A 22006-nucleotide genomic window follows, 5' to 3' on the forward strand; every position below is an offset into this window, starting at 1 on the left:
TTATGTCCAAAGGGAATGGGGAGGAAGAAGTTTACTAGAACTTGGAGGGAACTAGTGTTGTACAGAAAGCCACTGTTCAGTGGAGCAGGGATCTCTCATTAGGGTCATAGCCAGCCTAAGTTACCGCCCCAAGGAGGGAGCCCAGGGAATAAATACCCTGGTCCCCCTCTCCTCTTTCTCTCCAAATTTGTGTTAGAGCACTTTGAAATCCCCCATGAATGGTCTCCATCCCCACTAACCTGACTTCTTTGTGTATAGGCCGTAAAGCAGACACTGGGATGGCTGATGAAAGATGCCCCAAATGATACTTACAGTCTTCTTGTGTGCTTATTATTGAGACCATCCTCGGTGGTAGCCTCTTATGAGATTCAACAGAATAGAATGGTCTTCACATTCTGCACCTAAAGTGGTCCGTCTATATGTTTTTTCCCAGATCTCTGCAACCAGTTTCCAATTTTGTCTTTTGAAAGTCTCTGTTCACCTGGCCCACTTTTGAGCTCTCCCTCATGAGTTAGTGTAGACCTATATCTCAGGCCATTACTTCTACATGAAGTTCAACATCACACTTAAAAGTTCTGCCCACTTGGAGGATTTATCTTTATCTATATTTTAAGCTCATTGTGAGTAAGATTCTATAGCTGGTTGGTGCTGGAACACTATTCACAGTTAACTGGCCATAGGAAACGCCCCATGTAGCCTTACTGTTGTTCAGGAAAAAGAGATGCAGTATTAGGCTTAGGTTATGAGGGTCTGAATCAACTGCCGTTGGAATTTGCTTGTATCTTCAAGGCTGGTATGGGCTTGTTTTTGTTTATAAATTTGATAATGGAATGCTGGTGTGGGCAACTGAATTTATGGCTTGTTGGATCAGATAACTTCCAGTTCATGTTGCGTATGAACTCTCACTCACTTGATGTCCCATGGGCACGAGGTAAGTCTCTCCAAGGACGCAGGAGCAAGCAAGTCACAGCTTTTGCGATAAAAATTGTGTGTGTGCATGCTCGGTTGCTTCAGTTGTGTCCGACTCTTTGTGACTCTGTGAACTGTAGCCCACCAGGCTCCTCTGTCCATGAGGATTCTCCAGACAAGAATACTGAAATGGGTTGCCACGCCTCCTCCAGGGGATCTTCCCAACCGAAGGATAGAAACTGCATCTCTTATGTCTCCTGCACTGACAGGTGGTTTCCTTACCACTAGCGCCACCTGGGAAGCCTTGAGATAAAGAATGAAAAGAAAGTGAAAGTGAAGTCGCTCAGTTGTGTCCGACTCTTTGCGACCCCATGGACTGTAGCCTACCAGGCTCCTCCGTCCATGGGATTTTCCAGGCAAGAGTACTGGAGTGGGTTGCCATTTCCTTCTCCAGGGGATTTTCCCAACCCAGGGATCAAACCCAGGGCTCCCGCATTGTAGGCAGGTGCTTTACCATCTGAGCCACCAGGGATAGATAAAGAATAGTTAATGGCAAAAGAAGGCATGGCTTTACCCTAACATCTTAGGGATCTGTGCTGTGAATTCTCTGACCAGGGCTTGCCAGAAGGCTCCTTTCAGCATCTCTATCTGCCACAGGCTTTTCTAATAACACTTAGTCTGCTGGGTCATAAGAACCAAATGGCAGGAAAACTTACAGCATAGCCCAGATCTTGCAGAGCCCTTTCATGTCCTGGGTTTCGGCGAAAAATGCAGCCTACCCGTGGGTAACCACTGTTCCATTCCCCATACTTTGAATATATGAAAAACCCAATTATATTCCATCTTGAGGCCTGTGTTTTTATGGCCATTTCCAGCATCAGTGATTCTATCAGGGTCCAATAGGAAACAGACCACTCAAAGTAGAATAATTTCAGGAAGATTGATTTATAAGGTGCGAGTTGTGTAGAAGAGTAGTGCCTGAACCAGGGACCAGTAATCGCAAAATTATTACCACCCCTGGACCCAAAGGAGGGAGAGGAGGGAGCTTCTGGGAATAGAGTTGTCTTGAGACGAGCTGTGTTCTCCGTTTGAGGGTCATTGATGGCTTGAGTCGACCGCACAAGAGGGTATCAAAGGAATAAAGATCTTGATTTCTCCTTTCTTTCTCCCCCTGAATTCCCTGTAAGGCTTCCTAGTTGTCCATCTTAAATGGAAACCAGAGGACAGGAAGCCTGTAGCAATGGCCCATTCAGGAAAAACAGCTTCAGGACAGAGAGCAGGGTGAAAAGGTGGGAAGTCATTCTGAAAGGGCTAATGGGAATTAATCATCACAGCCCTGAAGTTTGAATCTTGGATGTTCCTTTGGGGATATGAATTCCAACAACATGCAGATTCTTTTTATTTATGTTTCAGTTCTCGGTTCTTTGCAGAGTTCCTGCCTGCTCTAAAATAGGTGTTCAGTAAATAATTAAGGAGCTTAATCCCAACACCTTCTGTGTGATGTTGAGCAAGTAATTTATATTCTTAGATTGTCATTCTCCTTGTCTCTAAAATTAGGATACTATATTTGTTCTGTTTTACTCATGAGGATGTGGTAAAGGTCAAAAGAAAACAAAGACACTAATATATGAAAGCGCTTTGTAAACTGAAATGCTAACTATGCAAGATACTGCTTTACATCTTAGAGATGCCTTTCTTCCTATTGGCGGTCAGTTGTCTGATTCAGATAAACTTGTTAACTCAGACTGCATGCTTTTTACAGTGGATTTTACCTTCTGGCTAATTAACCTCCTGACTCTTAGTAGTTGAAAGTTCAGTAGAGCATATTTATGTCCAAGCTCACACTTCCTTGTTAACAATTTTTCTTTTTTCCTTTTTTTTGTTTTAGTATTTATTTGTTTGTCTATGTTGGGTCTTAGTTGCCATAAGCAGGATCTTTTGTGCACAGGCTCAGTAGCTCCGAGGCGTGTGAGATCTTGGTTCCCTGACCGGAGATTAAACCTGAGTCCCCTGCATTGCAAGGCAGACTCTTAACCACTGGAGCCCTGGGGGAGTTGCTCCTTGTTTCTTTTTAATATGTCGCTGCACCCGCTCACTTTTCCAAAGCTCCTTTTTTGCATAGCTTTACTTTTTCTCCCATTTTCTCCAATCATCTTGATCAGTATGCAGGAGAATTTATTTAAGGATCATATGTGAGCAGTTTTTTGTCATGAACACTTTTCTCAGGCAGTTTTTGTTTTTATTCCTTTTAGTAATGCTTTATTCCTCTGTACTTTGTTAGATAAAATGATCTATGTGGCAATAATACCCATTTGTGGCATACTTAGTTTACAGACATGTCATTTAATCATCATTTAATCCTATGGAGTGGGTAGTATTATTTTCTCTATTCTACAGATAAGGAATCTAAAATCAATTCCAAGTATTTTTTTTTTTTTAAGAGCAGTTTTAGGTTCATAGCAAAGTTGAGAGGAAAGTACAGAGATTTCCCATATATTCCCTGTCTCCACACTTGTGTAACCTCCCCCATCATCAACATCCCCCACCAGACCAGCACATTTGTTACAACTGGTGAACATCCATGGACATATCATAATCACCAGAGTCCATTGTTTCCATTTCACTCTTGGTTTTCCACATTCCATGGGTTTGAACAAATGTGTAATGTATCCATCATTGTAGCGTCATATAGAGCATGTCCACTGCCCTAAAGTTCTCCGTGTTCACATATCCATCTCTCTTTTCCCCCAACTGGCAACCACTAATCTTTTTATTGTCTCCATATATAGTTTTGCCTTTTTCAGAATGTCATATAGTTATAATCATACACTATGTAGCCTTTTCAAATTTGGCTTCTTGTATTTAGTAATGTGCATTTCAGAGTCATCCATGTCTTTTCATGGCTTGATAGCTCATTTGGGGGCTGGGGGACTTTAATAAGATTCTGGTGTCTGGATGTCTCATAGTTTATTTATCCATTCACTTAATTAAGGATATCTTAGTTGCTTCCAAGTTTTTGCAATTAGGAAAAAAACATACTGTAAACATCTGTGTACAGGTCTTTATGTGGACATAAGTTTCCAGCTTCTCTGGGTGAATATCAAGGAGCATCATTGCTGAATTGTATGGGAAGAATATGTTTAGTTTTGTAAGAAATTGCCAAACTGTCTTCCAAAGTGTCTGTACCATGTTACATTCCCACTGGCAATGAATGAGTGTTCTTGCTGCTCCAAATCCTTGCCTGTATTTGGTGGTGTCAGTGTTACTGAGTTTGGCCATTCTAATAGGTGTGTAGTGTTATCTTGTTTCAATTTGCTTTTCCCTGATGACATATGACATGGAGCATCTTTTCATACCCTTATTTGCCATCTGTAAGTCTTCTTTGATGAAGTGTCTGTTAAGGTCTTTGGCTCATTTTTTAATTGTTTGTTTTCTTATTGTATATTTTGCTTAAGTCTTTATCAGATACCAGATATTTGTCTTTGGCAAATATTTTCTCACATTCTGTGGCTTGTCTTTTCATTCTATTGGCATTGTCTTTTGCAAGAAGGTTTAAATTTTAATAAATTCCAGGCTATCAATTCTTTCTTTCATGGATTATGCTTTTGGTGTTGTATCTGAAAAGCCATGGCCGTACTCAGGGTCATCTAGGTTTTCTCCCATCTTATCATCTAGGAGTTTTAGAGTTTGGCATTTATAGTTAGGTCTATGATCCATTTTGAGCTCATTTTTTTGCGAAGGGTGTCAAGTCTGTGTCTAGACTCTTGTTTTTCTTTCTTTCTTTTTTTAATATGGATATCCACTTATTTCAGTACCATTTAAACCTTCTTGCAAAACACAATGCCAACAGAGTGAGAAGACACAGAATATAAGAAAAGACTCCCTCCATTGTATTGCTTTTGCTTCTTGGTTCAAGGTAAGTAGACCATGTTTATATGTGTCTATTTCTAGGCTCTCTATTCTGTTCCATTGATCTATTTATCTATTATTCCAGCAATACTGCACCATCTTGATTACTGTAGCTTCGCAGTAAGTCTTCAAGTCAGATAGTGTCAGTTATCTAACTTCTTTCTCTCCTTCAATGTTGTGTTAGCTATTCCAGGAATTTTTCGTTTTCATATAGATTTAGAATTTAAAAAAAGTCTACAAAATAACATTCTGAGATTTTGATTGGGATTGCACTGCGTCTGTTGTTCAGCTTGGAAAGGACTAACATTTTGACAACTATTCATTGTCTTCTAATGCATGAATGGAGTAATTCTTCGTTGATTTCTTTCATCATAGTTTTGTGCCTTTCCTCATATAGGTCTTCCACCTATTTTGTTAGATTTATACCTGAGTAGTTAATTTTAGGGGGTACTAATATACATGCTATTATGATTTTAATTTCAAATTCTACTTGTTCATTGCTGGCATATTGGAAAGCAACTGATTTTTATATGTTAACCTGCATCCTGTAACCTTGCCAGACTTGCTTATTATGTTTTAGGAGCTTTTTTGTTGATCCCTTAGCATTTTCTACATAGACAGTCATGTCCGTTTGCCAACAAAGACAGTTTTATTTATTTCTTCCCAATATGTATATACCTTTTATTTACTTTTCTTGCCTTACTGCATTAGCTAAGATCCAAGTAACTTTCCAAAGGACATGGATCTATTAAGTAGCAGAGCCATTACTTAAACTCACACCCATTTGGTGCCAGAGCCCATTCCCTGAATCATTAAGCTAGCTCGCATTCAGTACCCCTTCTTTAACTCTCACCTCTCTTTATTTGTGGCCTCTTAAAATAATATTTTATAGTTTTTATGTTATGTCAGTTTCTCTTTTATGGGTATAGATTTTATGTTTAGCTTTGCATATAATTTTCAGCTTTTGTTTATTTGTACTTCCTTTTGCCATCTTAATTATGGTTTTTGGAGGGTTTCTACATTCCTTTTTGACTTAGTGCTTTTTTTTTTTTAATAACCAGAATTCTTGCTCTGTAAAATTCTTTCAGCATGGTATATGGAATTTGAAATTTAACTTTAACTGCAGTGGTTGCTTGCTTTTACCTTCTTATCAGTAAAATAGAAGATAACAAACCATAAAAAAACATTTTTATTAATCATGGCTCACATTGCCTCCCCCAATGCAGAGTGAATTCTGATAGTGTTCATGCTGATCTTTGCAGCCATTAATTTAACAAAAAAGGATTTCACTCAGTGGGACCATACACCCTCTTAAATGCAGACTAAACCTGGAAGGCAGCCTGCTTCTCCAGCTTTACCTTGTTTGCTGGTGATAACTCCTGAGTCATTACAGGTTCACTTTTGCCTCTTGCTGGTTCTCATCCCACGGCTTTAATGTTTTGTTTTCTGAGTATTGTAATAACATAATGCAAAAAATCCAGAACACCCATAAAAGACAAAAGAAGAAACCCAAGGATTACCCATAGTACTGTCCTCAAGGGAGAACCATGATTAGCATTTTTATATGTATCTTTTCAAGTTGCACTCAAACCATCATGAGATTATAATACTAATTTTTTACAAAAGGTGCCTGCTAGGCGTGTTGTTATGTATAAATATAAATATACTTTACCTCGATGCTATGTTTTGGAAAAATACAGATATTCATCATCTCTGCTACTTTGCATAGTATTTCATTGCAGGTATAAGCCATATTTATATGATCCATGTCCTATGCAGGATAACCAGGTTCTTTCTTTTTTTCCCTAATCTTCCTCCTCCTCTTTGCCCTCCTTCTTGTTCTTCTCCACCCTCTCCTTTTTCTTCTCCTTTTCCTCATCCTACTTATCTTCCTCTTTTGATAGCTCTTCCTGCTCCTCCCATGGAGAAGGCGATGGCACCCTACTCCAGTACTCTTGCCTGGAAAATCCCATGGATGGAGGAGCCTGGTGGGCTGCAGTCCATGGGGTTGCTAAGAGTCGGACACGACTGAGTGACTTCACTTTCACTTTTCACTTTCATGCATTGGAGAAGGAAATGACAACCCACTCCAGTGTTCTTGCCTGGAGAATCCCAGGGATGGGGGAGCCTGGTGGGCTGCCGTCTATGGGGTCACACAGAGTCAGACACGACTGAAGCGACTTAGCGGCAGCAGCAGCAGCAGCAGCAGCTCCTCCCAACATATGCCACTCCTTCTTCTTCCTGTCTTCCTCTTCCTCCTCCTCTCACACCCGCCTCTTTGTCTCTTTTTTTGGTCTTCTTTAACTTTCTTTAACTGCCTTATTTAACTTTAAACTGTTCTGCAGTAAGCCCAGTTGCTTTCTTCATTATGATTTCTTAGTGCTTTTTTATTTTACTTTTTCTTCTTCCCCTCCATACTTAAGTTGGGATCGTACTCAGTCTCCCTTCCCCTCTCATAACTTTGTTCATGCTATTCTTTCTCCCCTCGTTCTGATTAGTCTGTGCTTTGCTTTGACTTCATTTTCATTAATAATTTAGGTGAGCAATTTTGTGCACCTTGCTGATGATTACACTGTAATTCTTGTCAGAGCCAAGCAAGACCTTAGTTCTCTTGGATTGCAGACCAGTGGTCTTTTCACTAGATTGCATTGCCTTATCATGACTGAGGTTAGAAACAGCCTCGTATTTAGTGTGCAAGTCAAACAAGGAAGAAAGCAAACAAGCAAGAAGACCAAAGAAAGATAAAAAAATAACGGGAAAGAGAATATTCCTAATTTAACAAAGACTTGACTCTAGTGTTCTCTCTGCTCAGTGACTTTGTTCAGGTGAATTAAAAAAAAAACTTTGCGAATGTTTGCCTGCTTTCATTTCTTCTGAGACTTTTAAAAACGTATAACAGTTAATCTAGCCAACAGTGTTATTTGAGACCTAAGATTATAAGATTAAAGGAAGTATAATAAACATAGTAATATCTGTATTCAGAGGTAAAAGAACTATGCCTGATATATTAATTTGTTTTTCAGAATTAAAGGAATTTGTATACAGGCTCTGTACAAAATGTCAGGTAGTCAAGACTTGGTCTAGCAAGCTTTTCCCTCAGTCATCACAAGTAAATAAGGAAATTATAAATATGTGATTAGGTAAACCAAGTTGGAAAAGAAAAACAACCAGTCTTTTGAAGTGTATCTTGGTAGTAAGTTGTTGCAAAGCCAAGGTCACTTTCTCTATGGCTTTTCTCATGATTGCCTTTGTTTCTCTTTGTTAGTGATTGTTTCCTAATCTGGGACTTTTCACCCAAGCCACCCATTTGACATGTACTAAGTCATTGTCAGAACTCTCCACAATGACCTGTCTGTCTTGGGTGGCCCTACATGGCATGGCTCGTAGCTTCATTGAGTTAGGCAAGGGTGTGGTCCATGTGATCAGATTGGTTAGTTTTCTGTGATTGTGGTTTTCATTCTGTCTGCCCTCTGATGGAGAAGGATAAGAGGCTTATGGAAACTTTCTGATGGGAGAGACTGACTGAGGGGGAAACTGGGTCTTGTTCTAATGGGCGGGGCCATGCTCAGTTCAATTCAGTTCAGTCACTCAGTCATGTCTGACTCTTTGCGATCCCATGGATTGCGGCATGCCAGCCCTCCCTGTCCATCACCAACTCTCGGAGTTTACTCAAACTCATGTCCATCAAGTCAGTGATACCATCCAACCATCTCATCCTCTGTTGTCCCCTGCTCCTCCCTCCTTCAATCTTTCCCAGCATCAAGGTCTTTTCCAATGAATCAGTTCTTCACATCAGGTGGCCAAAGTATTGGAGTTTCAGCTTCAACATCAGTCCTTCCAATGAATATTCAGGACTGATTTCCTTTGGGATGGACTGGTTGGATCTCCTTGTAGTCCAAGGGACTCTCAAGAGTCTTCTCAAACACCACAGTTCAAAAGCATCAATTTTTCCGCACTCAGTTTTCTTTATAGTCCAACTCTCACCTTCATACATGATTACTGGAAAAACTATAGCCTTGACTAGACAGACCTTTGTTGGCAAAATAATGTCTCTGCTTTTTAATATGCTGTCTAGGTTGGTCATAACTTTTCTTCCAAGGAGTAAGCGTCTTTTAATTTCATGGCTACAATCACCATCTGCAGTGATTTTGGAGTCCCCCAAAATAATTTGCTATGAAATGGCGGGACCAGATGCGATGATCTTAGTTTTCTGAACATTGAGTTTTAAGCCAACTTTTTCACTCTCTTCTTTCACTTTCATCGAGAGGCTCTTCAAGTTCTTCTTCACTTTCTGCCATAAGGGTGGTGTCATCTACATATCTGAGGTTATTGACATTTCTCCCTGCAATCTTGATTCCAGCTTGTGCTTCATCTAGCCCAGTGTTTCTCATGATAGAAGTTAAATAAGCAGGGAGACAGTATACAGCCTTGACACATGCCTTTCTCTGTTGTAACCAATACAATACAATAGAATGGGGCCATGCTCAGTAAATCTTTCATGCAATTTTCTGGTGATGGGTAGAGCTGTGTTCCCTCCCTGCTATTTACCTGGGGTCAAACTATGTTGAAGACAATGGTGACCTCCTTCAAAAGGTCCCATGTACGCCCTGCTACAGTCAGAGCCTCCAACCCTGCAGCAAACCACCACTTATCCACACCACTCCTGGACATTCACGGGCAAGTCTGGGTCAGTCTCTTCTGGGATCATTGCTCCTCTCTCCTGGGTCCTGGTGCCCACAAGATTCTGTTTGTGCCCTCCAAGATTCTATTTCCCAGTCCCGTGTAAGTTCTGGCAGCTCTGTGGTGGGGTAATGACAACCTCCTCCAAGAGGGCTTATGCCATATGCAGGTCTGCTGCACCCAGAGCCCCTGCCCCTGAAGCACTCCACTGCTGACCCCTGTCTCCTCAGGAGACACTCAAACACAGTTCTGTCTCCGTCTCTGTGGGGTTCCTGGGTCCTGGCACATACAAGGTTTGTTTGCGCCCTCTGAGTGTCTCTGGTGGGAATGGGGTTTGATTCTAAACATGAATTCACCCCTCCTACCATCCTTCTGGAGCTTCTGCTTTGCGCTTGGACACGCTCCAGTGCCGTGCAGCCGCCAATCCCAAAGAAAGGCAAGGCCAAAGAATGCTCAAACTACTGCACAATTGCACTCATCTCACGCTAGTAAAGTAATGCTCAAAATTCTCCAAGCCAGGCTTCAGCAGTACGCGAACCATGAACTTCCAGATGTTCAAGCTGGATTTAGAAAAGGCAGAGGAACCAGAGATCAAATTGGTAACATCCATTGGATTATTGAAAAAGCGAGAGAGTTCAAGAAAAACATCTACTACTGCTTTATTGACTAAACCAAAGCCTGTGGCTGTGTGGATCACAATAAACTGTGGAAAATTCTTAAAGAGATGGGAATACCAGAGCACCTGACTTGCCTCCTGAGAAATCTGTATGCAGGTCAGGAAGCAACAGTTAGAACTGGACATGGAACAACAGACTGGTTCCAGATAGGGAAAGGAGTACGTCAAGGCTGTATATTGTCACCCTACTTATTTAACTTATATGCAGAGTACATCATGAGAAATGCTGGGCTGGATGGAGCACAAGCTGGAATGAAGACTATCAGAAGAAATATCAATAACCTCAGATATGCAGATGACACCACACTTATGGCAGAAAGTGAAGAAAAACTAAAGAGCTTCTTGATGAAAGAAGAGAGTGAAAAAGTTGGCTTAAAACTCAGCGTTCATAAAACCAAGATCATGGCATCTGGTCCCATCATTTCATGTCAAATAGATGGGGAAACAGTGGAAACAATGACAGACTTTATTTGGGGGGATTCAAAATCACTGCAGATGGTGATTGCAGCCATGAAATTAAAAGACGTTTACTCCTTGGAAGAGAGTTATGACCAACCTAGGCAGCATATTAAAGAGCAGAGACATTACTTTGCCAACAAAGGTCTGTCTAGTCAAGGCTATGGTTTTTCCTGTGGTCATATATGGATGTGAGAGTTGAACTGTAAAGAAAGCTGAGCACCGAAGAATTGATGCTTTTGAATTGTGATGTTTGAGAAATCTCTTGAGAGTCCCTTGGACTGCAAGGGAGATACAACCAGTCCAACCTAAAGGAAATCAGTCCTGAATATTCATTGGAAGGACTGATGTTGAAGCTGAAACTCCAATACTTTGGCCACCTGATGTGAAGAACTGACTCACTGGAAAAGACCCTGAATCTGGGAAAGACTGAAGGAGGAAGGAGAAGGGGATGACAGAGGATGAGATGGTTGGATGGCATCACCAACTCAATGGACATGAGTTTGTGTAAACTCCAGGTGTTGATGATGGACAGGGAGGCCTGGTGTGCTGCAATCCATGGCATCACAAAAAGTCAGACATGACTGAACAAAGGGACTGAACTGAACTGAACTGAAGTCATTGTTGTTTATTACATGGTGCATTTAAGATATATCAACTATTGAATTAATTAAATAAGGACACAAGCTGAGGTGGCTAAAATGTCATATGTAAGCAATCCAAAAGCAAAGCCTGTAAATGCCTCAAAGTTATAAAATCAAAACCTAAGGACAGTCAGTTCCTAACATCCAACAAGGCATTGAGCTGTAGTCAACCAATAATTTCCTTGCTTTGCTTCCATCTTTTCTTCATAAATGTGTCTCCCTGAGCTTCCCATCCCCAGAGTGCTCCTAACTACTCCCGGTTTGACACTGCTAGCTTGGAATCCATTCTTGCTTGAATGAACTCTTAAATTATTTAATTTGCTTCAGTTTATGTTTTAACACTGTACAGTGAAAAGACCACATTTTAAAACCAGAAGGAATTCTTTTTATGCTGATAAGAACTGCCTTTTAAAGTAAAAGGAGATTAATGTTGCTTCCTGTGTTTTTGAGAGAAGGAGATGTTCGTTCCCCTTGCAAATTGCTGGTAGCTCAGTGGTAAAGAATCCACCTGCAATGCAGGACCCACAGGAAACATGGGTTAGATCCCTGGGGCTGGAAAACCCCCTGGAGGAGGGCATGGCAACCCAATCCAGTGTTCTTGCCTGCAGAATCCCATGGACAGAGGAGCCTGGCGGGCTACAGTCCGTGGGGTCAGGAAGAGTCGGACATGACTGAAGCAGCTGAACTTGCACGCGTGCACAAACAAAACATCCCTCAAAGATGATTTGCCACTAATGAAACAGTGAAAATTGTGTGGCAAGACTGGAAGTCAGCTTTGAAAGAATAGTCCCCAAAGTGTTTTGAGCAGTTAAGTGACATCAGAGAAAAAGCACCACCTCTCAGATGATCGCTCTGAAGGAAGCCCTTTTCAGCCGATATATGTTGCCCAATTTTTAGAGTCAGTCGTATACTTTACATCTTGTTTCTCCAAGGTAAATAGGCTTCTTGGAGATAGAACCTGTGTTTTCTGCTTCTGTGCACTTCCCATAGCATTCAACAGACTGTTGTATAAATTGCAGATGTTCAATAAATATGTTGATTAGTTGCTGAGGTAGAGTTGAGGGGAGGAGAATTAGGAATAAAATGTTCTCCAGTTAATTGCAAATTGCTTCCCTACTTAAAAATGAATTTGCATTTTATTATCTTTTCCCACAGTTTCTGGAATAGGCTTCAGTTGGCATCTGTCATTTGATTTTATACAATTTTGTAAATTTTGTGGAAATTTAAATTCAGTTTGAAAAAATTTGTTATGGAAATTAAAATTCTTACAAAGAATCTGCTCTAGGATTTTCTGTTGTTTCATGGTGGAAAGAAGTGTTGTGTAAAGACAAGCCTGTTTTAATCATACTTCATGTAATTTGTTAAGAGAATCATTGAAATTTAGAGCTTGTAGGGACCATGTTATTATAGCCTAAACACCCAGAACTCTACCTGGAACACAGTGGAAACTTACTAAGTCATTGAAAAATAAATGAATAATTTAGTGCATTCTCTTCACTTCATGATCAAAGACACTAAAGCTCAGATTACTTGCTCACAGTTAAAGGGTTGGCACAGGATAGATTAGAATACATACTCCTTGATGTTATCATGCTTTAAATGTGGATTTCACATTCAAATTATAACATGGAAAAGAATTTAAGTTCAGTCTTTGAAAAACTTCTTTTACTTTAAAGTGTATGAATAAATCAAATTCTTAGGTTAATGTCTATTAATATTACATTTTAGGAAGGGAGTAGGAAGAATTTGTTCATACAAATCAAAAGGATTGTTTGAAGGGAAACTAGAGTAAAATGTCTTTTAAGTGGTTTGTTCAAGGCCTGTCAGTCTCTTCCTTTCCTTTCTCCAAGTTTTTTGCCTCCATTGTTTATGATTAGTGGTTCCTATCCACTATGAAAGACTTTCTGTTGGAAACATTTGTCTCTCTCAACACATAATACATCTGCTTCTCTGTATTGCTTGGACTTTCAAGAAGTGTCGGTTATCCTGTGGATTGATTTTCTGTTATTTTACAGGATGGAAAAAAAGAGTCAAGCTCGTGTACTTGTTTGAAGGGGCCAAAGCTCTCAGAAATAGGGACGATCGCCTGGATGATAACGCTCAGTGATGCCCTCCACAATTTCATCGATGGCCTGGCCATCGGGGCCTCCTGCACTTTGTCTCTTCTGCAGGGACTCAGCACCTCCATAGCCATCCTGTGTGAGGAGTTCCCTCATGAGTTAGGTAAGGAGTTCTTCTCATGTCCTCCAAGTCTGTTAACTTCTTGGTTTAAGGGGAGGGAGATGTTTCAGATGACACACTCTTAAAACTCCTGCTGATGTCTTGAAGTGAAGGAGCCTTTTTAGACATTGGTTATTATCTTTTATTTCATTCAAAAAGAGAAAAAAGTATTTAAGTAGAAAACAAATCTACTCAAACTAAGTAGAGAATAAATGTGTGAACACCAGTGATGGGGGAAGATGTGGGGTGGAATGAATTGGGAGATTTATATATATATAGATACATATATATATATATATATATTCTATTGATTGTTGTTGTTCAATAGCTGTCATGACTGACTCTTTGCAACCCCATGGACTGCAGCACGCCAGGCTTCCCTCTCCTTCCCTTGGGCAAACTGTCTCCCGAAATTTGCCCAAGTTCATGCCTGTTAAGTTCAGTTCAGTTCAGTTCAGTCGCTCATTCGTGTCCGACTCTTTGCGACCCCATGGACTGCAGCACCCAGGCCTCCCTGTCCATCACCAGCTCCCGGAGTTTACCCAAACTCATGTCCATTGAGTCGGTGATGGCATCCAACCATCTCATCGTCCTCTGTCGTCCCCTTCTCCGCCCACCTTCAATCTTTCCCAGCATCAGGGTATTTTCCAATGAGTCAGCTCTGGTGATGCCATCCAACCATCTCATCTTCTGCCACCCTCTCCACCTTTTGCTTTCACTACTGTTGACACTGTGTATAAAACAGATAACTAGTGAGAACCTGCTGTGTAGCTCAGGGAACTCTGCTTGGTGCTCTGTGGTGACCAAAATGGGAAGGAAATCTGAAAGAGAGAATGCCTGTTCGCTGTGCAGTGGAAACTAACACGCCATTGTAAAGCAGCTATACTCCAGTAAAAAGTAATTTAAAAAAAAGAAAGACTATTGACTTGACGTGTTCTTCTTCTTCTAGGGGACTTTGTGATCCTTCTCAATGCAGGAATGAGCACTCGACAAGCCTTGTTATTCAATTTCCTTTCTGCATGTTCCTGCTATGTTGGGCTAGCTTTTGGCATCTTGGTGGGCAATAATTTTGCTCCAAATATTATCTTTGCCCTTGCTGGAGGCATGTTCCTCTATATTTCTCTGGCGGACATGGTAAGAAATTTAAAGATTTTGTTGTATTTTAAACTTGGAAATAAACATCTGGGTTATGAATTGACTGCTGCTGCTGCTAAGTCACTTCAGTTGTGTCCGACTCTGTGTGACCCCATAGAGGGCAGCCCTCCAGGCTCCCCCGTCCCTGGGATTCTCCAGGCAAGAACACTGGAGTGGGTTGCCATTTCCTTCTCTAAGGGTGACCTTTTGCTTTCCTCAGTGTGGATGGCCTTTCTGTTGTCATTTAAAATATTCCAGGTCCGCTCTTTTTGAGTGGTTTGTACTAATAGTGATTTGACAGTGATTCTCCTCAATTCTGTGATCTAGGTAGGATCTCATTGCTAGAGGACGAAATGGCTTATTTTTGCTGTAGCAGAGATATCCTCCCAGTGTTTTTCCTTGTGGGTAAAGCTTGTACACTGCTATGGTATGGCTCTGAAGGACTTTTCACCCCCTTTTCAAGAAGATGTCATATTTGAAAGGAAATGACTTGTTGAATAAAGTAAATAGCTTTCTGTTACTTCAAAGTTCTAAACAGTGAGAGCCTTTTGAGTTAAAGTAAATTTGACAAGTTAAAGTTGAACGATATTTACTTGGGTCAGTATATATTTATATCTGTGTTTATGTTTATGCTGTTTCTGCGTGTCTCTGTGTGTGTGTAAGGGAGAGAATATCAGTGGTTCCGTGCATTTTCAAATAAATCATGGATGGCTTTCTAGAAAATGAAAATGTGCTGAATGGATGCAAATCAAGGAATGTTTCCTTTGCATTTGGAACTGAATGTGTTTTTACATATATAATTTACTAATTTAATTTCCTCCATCTGCATTCTTAGCTCTGTTCATTGTTCTGTGCAGACCCTTATAAGCACAAGGATTTCATCTCTTAGAACCATCACTGCATTTATGTTTTTCTTCACAGAATTTAGTGCCTCATAATGTATTTAGGTCATCACTTCTTTTCTTTTAAAATATAAGAACAGAATCTATTAGAGTTATTCAGTTTAAAGAAATCATACGAATAAATGATGCTATATATACTTATGGCAGCTTTGCTTTTTTCAGAATGGCTTTACAAATTTCATCCATTGTATCCTTGTAACAGTTTTCTCAAATCAGGCAAATGGAGTGACTGCAGACTCTGGAGGTCTCCTGAATGCTTTGGCACCTTGCACCACTCTGTACACAGCAAATCACTTGGAAATGTGTTTTGAAAAGATGACATTTACAGATCTCTTCATGAGCCTTTTCAGTAGAAGTTTTGTGTTGAGAAAGAGTGGATTTTAAGTACCGAACTTGGGGTTTTAATTGCTTTCACCGCCGTGAGATTGTTATAGTCTTCAATTCAAAGACGGCACCATTTATTTAAAAAACCTTATGATTTTGTGAGGGATAGAACAAGCAAGTGGAAACAAATGGAAGAGAACCAGAATTAACTATATAGTGGTTTCTAAAAGCATATTTAATCAGCTATTATCGATTGATATTTTTATATCAGGCTTGGAAATTGGGAAGGCATTGTAGTTGGTTGAGGGAGCAGAAAGGCATGGTTTTTTGTCTACAGAGAGGGGAACCTGTAATTCAAAAAACAAAACCACACACATGATTACATAAATACAGATAAAAACTGAAATGAACGGAAAAACAGTATATGTGATGCAAGATGATAATAGGGGTGTCTAAGTTAGGAAGGCCTAAGAGAAGCCTTCCTATGAAAGTAAGAAAGCGGAAACCTCAAAGATTTAGCTCGTTGAAAAACGAGGGAAAAGAGGTTTTGGTAGGCGTGAAGATTTTAAGGATGGAAAGAGGCTGGATACATTTGAGGTCCGAATGATGTGGTTGGAGCAGGGAGAGCAAGGAAGAGAGGGAGAGGAGGCATAAAATGAGGTTAATCTCAAGCCGCTGATTGACTAACCCGGGGAACACAGTTTTCCTACTCTTGTTGATATCTGATTACGCTGCCTTTTGCTGTTATGCTGTTTGTACTAAAACGGACAGAAACGCTCACCCCCTCCCACCCCCGCAGGAATCCGTAATAACTGTTTCATGTTTGACCACAAGATGGCAACAGTTATCTAACAATGTATCTTTCCTCTAGTTTCCAGAGATGAACGATATGCTGAGAGAAAAGGTAACTGGAAGAAAAACCGATTTCACCTTCTTCATGATTCAGAACGCTGGGATGTTAACTGGATTCACAGCCATCCTGCTCATTACTTTGTATGCGGGAGAAATCGAATTGGAGTAATAAGAAGTGAAAGATGGTGGTGTTAATGAAAGCATTTAATAAATAAAAACAGCTCCAGAGGGATTTTTAAGCTGATCCTATTTAGTTAAAAGATAATTTTGTTTTTAGCTGTATGTCAGGAAAACTGATTATTGGTGTCAGGATCTGTGAAACAGACCATCATTTGTTGTTAAAAATGCTTTAAAAAGCTTTTGGTTCCAGTCTGAAAAGCATGATACATGAGATCTTTGGTAAATGCTGACTTTTTTTTAATGTTTCACGCATATTAAAAAACCATCACAAAGCAAGAAACATACATTCTATAATCAATTCGACACCAAAATCCAGAGGAAAATATAAACTAGGCTGTATAAGCCTTTAAATCTCTATGGTCAGATCAAATGTTCAAGTAGTTTCAGAGTGGTTTCTTTCAATTAATTTGTTCTGGTGCTTTCACAAGCAAGTACATAAAAATGTGGAAGAGAATCAAAATGTACAAAACACAGATATAAATGATTCCAAGGCCTTAATGAATCCAGGAGAGAAAGATTGCTCATAGCTTTGGTTTTGTTTTTATGTTACAGATAGGGACTTGTAGGATGGCTTTGAAACCCATCTTGAAATAATATGAAATCAGTAAAATTTTGTTAACTCTACTAATTTCAGACTCAGATTTTTTTTTTCCCTCTAAGTGTAATGTAAAGCTGATGACAGCTCATTGGCGGTATCCAATGTATTTCCTTTGTCAAGGTGAAGAAATGTTGGTTTACAGAAAGAAATTGAACGTAATTTTAAGCAATTTACTTTTAAAGATGAACATAACTATTTAGCAGAGGATGTTTTAAGTAAATGCAAAATAACAGCTGAATGGCTGTATGTCAGAGACTAAGATATATGTTTTTTATGCGTGTCCAAGAGACAGAAAATATTTCTTTTGTATTCAGCCTATGTTTTTCCTATATGGTATATTTTGCAAAAAAAAAAAAAAATCCCACACAGCATGATTATTTTTCTACCTTTTATAAAAGATAGAGCCTGTTTATTCATTTAGTAGATATAGAAGTTTGGTCTATAATTGAACATCCTAGCCCTAATCTCACTCCCAAATCACTTAAGGGAAGATGATTTAACTGAGAAAAATATTTGACAGAAGCCAACAATGACCTCGGGAATTATACTGTCCCACAGGCTGTAAAATTGTGTCACATAGCAATAATGCAGGAGTGATGAATGTTTAGCATGTATGTTAATGTACATTTTCCTCTGACAATTTAAAAATATTGTTTGACCAAATAGTAAACACCTTTGAAACCTTGTATTGTGTCATTCATTATTCATTTTAATGGATAGTTTTTGAGTGATTTTCATGTACCTGGTATTAGAAGGAGGAGAAATAGGTATGTTTATTTCAAAGCTATTCAGCAAATAAATACTACAAAGATTAATCATTGTTCATTGAAATCAGTATACATAGAATCTGTTTTTATCATTTCACCTGTTTACATTCAATCTTAGGAAATAATCTTTACCTTTTCAAAGCACAGATTGTATGTCTGGGTTGAGACGCTGTTTAAGAAGCTACAACATGGTAGTATGTATGTATCCTCCATGTCTTTGTCTCTATTCCTGCCCTACAAATAGATTTATCAGTATTATTTTTCTAGATTTCCGTATATACGTGTTAATATGCAATATCTGTTTTTCTCTTTCTGACTTACTTCACTCAGTATGACCGACTCTAAGTTCATCCGCATCATGAAAATGACCCGATGTCATTCCTTTTTCTGGCTGAGTAATATTCCATCGTGTGTACATACCACATCTTCTTTACCCATTCATCTGTCAGTGGACATCTAGGTTGCTTCCATGTCTTGGCTATTGTAAATAATGCTGCAGTGAACCTTGGGGTACATGTGTCTTTTTGAATCATGGTTTTCTCAGGGTGTATGCTCACGAGTGGGATTGCTGGGTCACTGGCTTCCCAGGTGTCTCAGTGGTAAAGAATCCACTTGCCAAGTGGGAGACATGGATCAGGAAGATCTCCTGGAGAAGGAAATGGCAATCCGCCCCCGTATTCTTGCTTTGGAAATCCTATGGACAGAGGAGCCTGGTGGGCTACAGTCCATGGGGTCACAAAGAACTGGACACAATTCAGCAACTAAACAACAAAAAAAAAATGGTACCTATACACTGCATGCGTGCATGCTCAGTTGCTTTAGTTGTGTCCAGCCCTTTGTGACCCCATGGACTGTAGCCCGTCAGTTTCCTCTGTCCGTGGGACTCTCCAGGCAAGAATACTGGAGTGAGTTGCCATATCCTGTTACAGGGGATCTTCCTGACCCAGGAATTGAACCTCTGTTCTTGCATGTCTGGCAGGTGGGTTCTTTATGACTAGCACTACCTGGGAAGCCCATATATACACTAGCACGTGCAGAGTAGATAGCTAGTGGGAAGGTGCTGTATATATATAGCCCAGGGAGCTCATCTCAGTGCTGTGATAATGTAGAGAGGTGGGACGGTGAGTGGGGAGGGAGGTCTTAGAGGAGGGGTTTTATGTGTACTTATGGCTGATTCACGTTATTGTAGAGCAGAAACTAACAACATTGTAAAGCAATTATACTCCAATTAAAAAAATTTTTTTAAAGCTGCAACATGTTATTAAAACAAGATAGTTTAACAAACTCATCTGGTGTTGATCAAAATGTATGTGGACTGTTTGGGTACTCTGTGTTAGTCTCTCTATGTATTGGCCTTTTGGCCATTTTTCTCAAATATTAGGAGAACAGAGGCGATAGGGTATGACAACCCCCAAAATAGAAATTGCTACTTATTAGAGGCTATGGTTCCAGGTAGAAGGGAGGATAGGGGAAACCATGATTAAATTTAAATTATCCTGGATAACAAAATATAAACCTGTCAGTCAACATACCTTATACTGAGACATTCATTATGCAAATTGAATGTTCTATAATTTCAGGCTTTAAAGATGCTATTATGACAAACCAAAAATGATTTCAATGCATTGTATGGGGGTGTATACTTTTATTTTTATATTATTGAACTTTATAACAATTGATTACTAATTTGGCATTTTTTGAGTCCTGAATCAGCCCCTGTCTTAGTCTGTTTAGACTTGCTATAGCAAATACCACGCACTGAATAGGTTATAACCAGCCAAAATCTATTTCTTACAGTTCTGGAGGCTGAAAGTCCAAGATCAATGGTCAGGCACATGTGGTGTCTGCTTTATAGATGGCACCTGCTTGCTGTGCCCACAGATGGCGGAGGGCCAAAGTATCTCTCTGGAGCCTCCTTTATGAGTGTGCTATTCCCATCCATGCTCCCCCGACCTTATGATCTAAGTATTTTCCCACACCCTTACTTTCCATATCATCATCATTGGGGATTAGAATGTCAACATGTGGGTTTTGGGGGAAACATAAACATTCAGGCCATATTCAGACCTCTATCACTTACGCTGGTAAGGGAAGGAAAATAACATTCTCATGGAAAGTAGAGAGGAGCCTAACCCTGCCAGGTCCATAGCTACAGCATTGCTCAGCAGAGCCAACGGGAGGCTCCAGCCTAGGTAGCGTTTCATTAAGTCCTCTAGATGCTTAGTGTTTCCAGCCTACCAACCCAACATCTCAAGGGGTTTCTTTACCTAAGAGCTTAAGGTCTTAAAAATGAATAAATTGGGAAGAATCAAAACCACTCTATGAGCTTACCAGAAAATTAGTGTAGGTGTATTAACAGAACTAATTATTGATGGTCCGTGCCAGGGGAACATTAACTGCAAATCTGTCCTCCACGCTCTGATTGGCATTGTCTTCCTTTGGGGCTTATGTTGTTTTTTAGCAATAGGTTGGTTTCTACCATGATTTCCAGATTCCTTTGTGTTGATTTAAGGTCCATCACCCAGAGGAGCCTGGTGGCTACAGTCCATGGGGTCACAAGAGTCGGACATGACTTAGCAACTAAACCACTACCACCACGCACAGTACAAGAGGTTCTAACTGTGATAAATTCCTTAATATCGATGTTGCTACAGCTGCTTTCTCACTGACACTCTGTCTTCCCGCAGTTGTGGGCTGCCATAGTCATGTAAGATTGCATTGCCCTTAGCTTGCTTTCTGTGCCGAGTGTGCACAAAGCGTTCTCTCACGGTCAGTCTGTGTACCAAAGGCTCCCAACTTCCGTGTCTCATAATCAGCATCTTTACTAGTAAAATTTCAGGCAAGCTAAGGCAGCTGGGCTTCCCAGGTGATGCCAGAGGTGAAGAACCCGCCTGTCAATGCAGGAGACAAGAGATGGGTTTGATCCCTGGGTCAGGAAGATCCCCTGGAGGAGGAAATGGCAACCCACTCCAGCATTCTTGCCTGGAGAATCCCATGGACAGAGAAGCCTGGCAGGCTACAGTCCACGGGGTTGCAAAGAGTCAGAAACGACAGACGCAACTAAGCACGCAAGGCAGTTGGATAAACTGAAAATTCCTAATACCTATTTCATTAATTCTGAGACAGGCATTGCTTCCTCCCCTCAACTCCCCCACCCCCTTCCCCCCCACCACCCCCCGACCCTCGCCTTGTCTGAACACTTCTGAAGGATGTGCTGAAATCACTAGCCACCAGGTGCATTGTTGAGGAACATACAGTTGCGTGAAAAGGAAACATGGAAATCTGTATAGCACTGGGAACTCAGCTCGGTGCCCTGTGGTGACCTAGATGGGTGGGATGGCTGGGGGGAGGGAGACCCGAGAGGGAGGGGCCGATTCACTTCCTAGTACAGCAGAGACTAACATCATTGTAAAGCAACTATATCCCAGTAGATTAAAAAAATAATCATAAAACAAGGGAAAAAAGAGGAAAATCATCAGTTGGAATCTGGGGTAAGGCCAAGAAAATGCCACCACTGTTGTGTTTAAGATTTGATGGTGTAGAATAATGGCTGTGCTAACATGTTAGCTTGACTTTTTTTTTTTTTTTTTCCTATAAAAACAGTGTGGAAGAAGTGGTGCAGGGCTGGCATGGCTGGTCCATGGTCTTTGGGAACCTGGGCTCCTTCGATTTGTAATCTTTGGCTTCTGACTAAGATTACTTCATGTTTTAAAGTGTTTGCAAGAGAGATCCCACTTTAAAGTCTAAATCCCACA

At 40.3% G+C, this 22006-nt stretch overlaps 1 protein-coding gene across 2 annotated transcripts in view; it reads left to right on the plus strand.

The window, feature by feature from the left end:
• SLC39A8 (solute carrier family 39 member 8) overlaps nt 1-18170 on the plus strand; it is an 82474-nt gene extending 64304 nt beyond the window's left edge. For both annotated transcript variants that reach the window (XM_018049267.1, XM_018049266.1), the window contains exons 7-9: nt 13290-13497; nt 14444-14628; nt 16726-18170. In XM_018049267.1, coding sequence (XP_017904756.1) covers nt 13290-13497; nt 14444-14628; nt 16726-16875 — 543 coding nt within the window. In that variant the 3' untranslated portion in view covers nt 16876-18170. The remainder of the gene's footprint in view (nt 1-13289; nt 13498-14443; nt 14629-16725) is intronic.

This window comes from Capra hircus, chromosome 6 (genome assembly GCF_001704415.2).
Source record: "Capra hircus breed San Clemente chromosome 6, ASM170441v1, whole genome shotgun sequence".
NCBI lineage: Eukaryota > Metazoa > Chordata > Mammalia > Artiodactyla > Bovidae > Capra > Capra hircus.